General features: G+C 40.3%; 1 protein-coding gene across 1 annotated transcript in view; it reads left to right on the forward strand.

Moving 5' to 3' along the window:
• Positions 1-3,088: 3,088 nt before the first annotated feature.
• The window catches only part of LOC109473237 (28S ribosomal protein S31, mitochondrial-like), a 10,994-nt gene continuing 9,441 nt past the window's right edge, over positions 3,089-4,641 (forward strand). Inside the window, exon 1 of the mRNA XM_019773116.1 lies at positions 3,089-3,192. Within this exon, the coding sequence (XP_019628675.1) occupies positions 3,125-3,192 (68 nt within the window). The 5' untranslated portion in view covers positions 3,089-3,124. The remainder of the gene's footprint in view (positions 3,193-4,641) is intronic.

Raw genomic sequence — 4,641 nt, forward strand, 5'->3', positions numbered from 1 at the left:
AAAACACCAAAACCAAGGTCAACTACAGTGACTTAGGAACCCCCAACGAAGCCCATTTTTAGCCTTGACAATGGCCACCCCTAAATCAACCTGCCTGCCAAAAATCGTGAACCTCGGACCTTGCCTTCAAGAGTTATCGTGCCTAATCTGCCAAACAGTGCAAACCCGATTTCATAACCTTCTCCGAAGGCATAGCCTTCAGTCGAAGGCAACAAAAGAGAGACACTAATTATACTAATCTAACTCTATTAATACAATGTGGTAATAAATTGTGTCAGGAATCAATTACGTTTTCTCGTTTTGTCATGGAATTGTGTACAAATTGGCCTACATAAGTGGAAATGTTGACAGGGCATGATAGTAACATATAGAATATCTCTGTCTTTGTATGGGGTAGTGTTATATTGGTCTTACATGTAATATGTTGTAACAGTTTTCGTCGGTTTTCATCATTGGTTGGGAAATCTATTATAAAATGTAATTCGTTTTCAACGCCTTTATGACACTTGGGACACAGTCTCTCATTGACTGGTGTGTTACAGTGGCGACCTTTTTCAATTTGCAAAGAGTGGGCACTAATCCTAAGTTTTGTAATGCTGTTTCTAAATGATTTGTTTTGAATTGATAAAAGATGGGTTTTAATTTTGCAGTAGGTATTGAGTTTGGCAAGACTTTTAATTCCTTGTCTCCAGCCAGAGAGAAACGTGTTTTGTAGACGATCTTTAAAGATATGTCCAAACTGGTTGGTATTAACGGAGGGATTTAGCCATACATTTTGAAATCCGTGCGTACAAAGCATGTCCTGAACATGGACAGCCCAGTCTTGTTGTAGTTCAACGGAAGTTATATAAGCTTTCTTAACGATCCTGTCGTTCGGTAGACTATGTAGGCGAAGCCAATATTTTATCAATTGTGTTTGTGAATCGAGGTATAGTGGGAATACCCCGAGTTCACCCCTGACTGCGGTGTTAACGGAACTTCTGGGTATGCCAAGTGCTATTTTGCAGTAATTTAATAGTACAAACTCCAGATCGGGGATTTCATAGGATATCGTTGGTTGTTCGAGTGTTATGTTCATGTCTTTTAATACGCGTGATTGATATAAGATATTTAGTTTGTCACTGTATTTTACTGGAGTCATACTTTCCGTGAAAATAATCAACGTTAACAATACAATACTAGAATCATTACAAGACCCGGGCCCATTCCTTTGCCGACAAACAATTTATGAATGTTGCTGAATGTTATGAATACCTTCGCCAAGAAGGTCATGTGACTATGATTTCGGTAGCTTTCGTCTCGGTCTGTCTGTCTGTCTGTCTGTCTGTCTGTCAACAAAATACCTCGAGAAGGTTTACTGATGGATTCTCTTGATATTTGGTAGGTGAGTAGCTCTTGCCGAGAGCTCAAAATGTCCTCTGGGCCTCTGTCGGCTTGTTATGGTACTGCAGCGGAACTTCCAGATTTGATATCTTGTGATGGATTTTGGTTGGTAGCAATATCGTCTCTTGTGCTCGGGAAGAAGTGACATGACTTTGGGCCCCCTAGCAGCTTGGGAGCTAGAAAGGCGTATGTTTGCTGGAAAATCGAGGTATTGTTTTTGGTCTGTTTGTCTCTGTGTGTGTGTGTGTGTGTGTGTGTGTGTGTGTGTGTGTGTGTGTGTGTGTGTGTTTTCAGCACATTTGTAGTCATCATAACTTCGCTATCGCCTTTATGGATTATGATGATATTTGGCACGGTAGGCCGTAGGAAGACAAAAAAAAAGTCAAATATGGGCCTCCTGGTGGATGACCTTGGTACTGCAGCAGAACTTCCGGTTTTTGTATCTTTTGCCCTGATCATGCTATGGTCTTGACTTTTTGGCGACAGAATTTTTCCTGTCAGGAATAAGTGGTGTGGGTTTTGTTCCCCTAGCAGCTTGTTTTGGAACTGCAGGGGAGTTTCTGGTGAAATCTTCTTTAAAAAGGACAAGTCCAGAAAGGAGCATCGCACTAGACTATTTTCATCATTACATTAGGCCATGTTGATTTGATTATATGGATGGCATCCGCGCGCTTGAATTTTCGGCCGTTTCCAAAAAAACGTTTTAAACCATATATAAATCGTACAAAAATGTTGCAAAATATTAATGAGCAAATATATACCGCAAGTTGCAAAAAAAATATATTGAAAAACGATATTGAATTCAAAGAGTAGATTATTCGCCATACCATACTCATCAATGTGTCACTGTGTCATCAACCTTCATGACCACGATTCATAATGAAAGTAACTTTTTTCGCATCAGTTTTGGGATTCCCAGAGGATGTCATCCATGTAATCAAATGAACATTGCCTAATAGTACTTTCATACATGTAATGTATGTAATCTATGGCAGTTGGAACATCAAAAGATATCAATTATGTAAATAATGACCTAATTTGCATAATTGATATGAAAATTGTATGATTCCTTAATGGTGAATAATTGGAATTTTATACCTTGTGAATTTTAAGTAACTGACACACGTCACAATTTATATTTAGTATGTTATGTTAATGCAGAGGTCATTTGCATAATTCAATGGAACATGTTGAAATGAAACATTGCCAAAAGATAGGCATTTCACAAATATTGTAAACTACGTAACGTTAAATATTGACGTGTAAATAATCAAATCCACCAAAAAAGCATTGCCAAAACTCTATATATTTCATACCCATGCTTATTGAATAGGGCCGTCGATATTCTAACACATTCTTTGAAATTTGTGCTGGAAGTTCTTGCCGTTAAAAATGTTTTGCTATTCCAAGGACGTTAAACAGTAACTATATGCAGTAACCCAACGTGTGACGTATGCAATCTTCGTGGTGTAACGTTACATCAAGGTTACATGTATCATTTCTGCAATTTCAATCATGAAAATCATGAAATTTCTGTAGGATTCTCTTCAATCTAACCAATTCTTGGTGTAATATGCATGTGCAATGTATGTAACTGGTTATATTACAAAAAGAATGTAACATTGCTCTGGAGAACTAAAAACCAGTCCGCCGCTGGATGGACCCACGTGACAGGGGTAGTTATGTTGCCGGGTACCCCAGCCGGCCGGCTACACCAGGGGTCAAAGTTGAAGCTCCCAACATGGCTGCCGGGTGCACGTTTCTGTTCTTGAGTTCGACCTCCCAGCGGATTGCAGGACTAGGAGCCAGGTATTCATCCCTATTCCGGTATCAATGATAGATCCTTGCATGTTTCACATTATTTGTGGTTATGTAAACTGTTGTGTAAGTGCGGTAGAGCTTTTGTATACCTCGTCTGTGGTCTTAGTATGTGGGGGGGGGGGCTCGTCACTGAATGACATCCAGTAAATTTCTAGCGGGGACCAATCAGAGGGCTGCTGAATAATTTGAATAATTTATCAAGGCCCATGGACGCGGTTCTTTCACTTGTAAAGTAGCCAATTACCACCGAGCCGGTGGCACACGATGGGCGAAAACATGTATTTCACACCCATTGTTCGTCGACATAAAACGCTTATACATTACAAACAGAATTTTCGTAGGACTGCCATTACTTTAGTTTGCAGCATGTGTATTGAGAACGAGTATCTTCATAATTCTGCTTGTTGTTTGTAGAAGAACGGCAAAATAAAACAGTTTTCAATACCAACACGACTTAGCAGATAACACGTAATGAAGCCCACTTTTTACGCAGATTGTAGCACTACGTAATGTTACACAAACTAACAGTAGATGTTTTAAGGAATTCACAGGACAATGATAGTAATAGGACACATTATACAGCACAAAATGAGTAACAGTAATGTAGTCGTCTTTGGCCGGGTATGGCAAGTTATAGTACGTACATGTATCGGTTCAATCTTTAACGGGTAAGTTGACAGCAACAAGCAAGATGCATAGGTTCTATTACTTTTGTAGCTCACTTGCGTCTAGATTTGGGACGAACCCATGTTACTTTTTCGCCGCAGTTTTTCATGTAGTGGTTACTTCGGCAGCCTTTCCGCTGACGCAAACATACTAGTTTGAGGTTCCACAGTTCTTACAACGTTAGCGCTTGAAGTGGTGTTTTCCAAGTTTGTTGGTCTGGTGATGTTGTCTTTGTTGGCTTGTTGTCTGTCATTTCCCTCCATTTTTATGTTTGGCGGCCCGTCTTCGATGGGTTGGGTTTGGTTCACAAATCTCGGCTTCGCTAAGATCCGTTCCTTCCCGTACGTAGTGGTCGCTCCATTAGCGCTAGTGCAGCCACATTTGAATGTGTAAAACTTAATGTCTACAATCCCGTTTTGATTCGTTCATCAAAGTAGATTTTACTAAGGTATGACTTTACTAACTGATTGTGGAAGTACTAGTGCTTAGTACTGATGTAAACAAGAAACAATATACGCGCTCTGGTTGAGTTCATGGCATTTACATGAAACAAGGTGCTAATAGCCGCTAGTCGGTGACGCGTCAGCAGCCCTATGATTGGTCCCCGCTAGAAATCTACTGGATGTCATATAGTGTACACGGGGGGGGGGCGGCTCGGGGTAGCACTCATACTCATATGTGGACTGAGAATCGGTGAGGGACCTTTTTGACCTAAAGCCATTGGTATCTATTGTGGGAATACGAAAAACATACGCAAGGGTACCGGTGTCA

This window comes from Branchiostoma belcheri, unplaced genomic scaffold (genome assembly GCF_001625305.1).
Source record: "Branchiostoma belcheri isolate BF01 breed outbred unplaced genomic scaffold, Haploidv18h27 scaffold100, whole genome shotgun sequence".
In the NCBI taxonomy this organism is placed as follows: domain Eukaryota; kingdom Metazoa; phylum Chordata; class Leptocardii; order Amphioxiformes; family Branchiostomatidae; genus Branchiostoma; species Branchiostoma belcheri.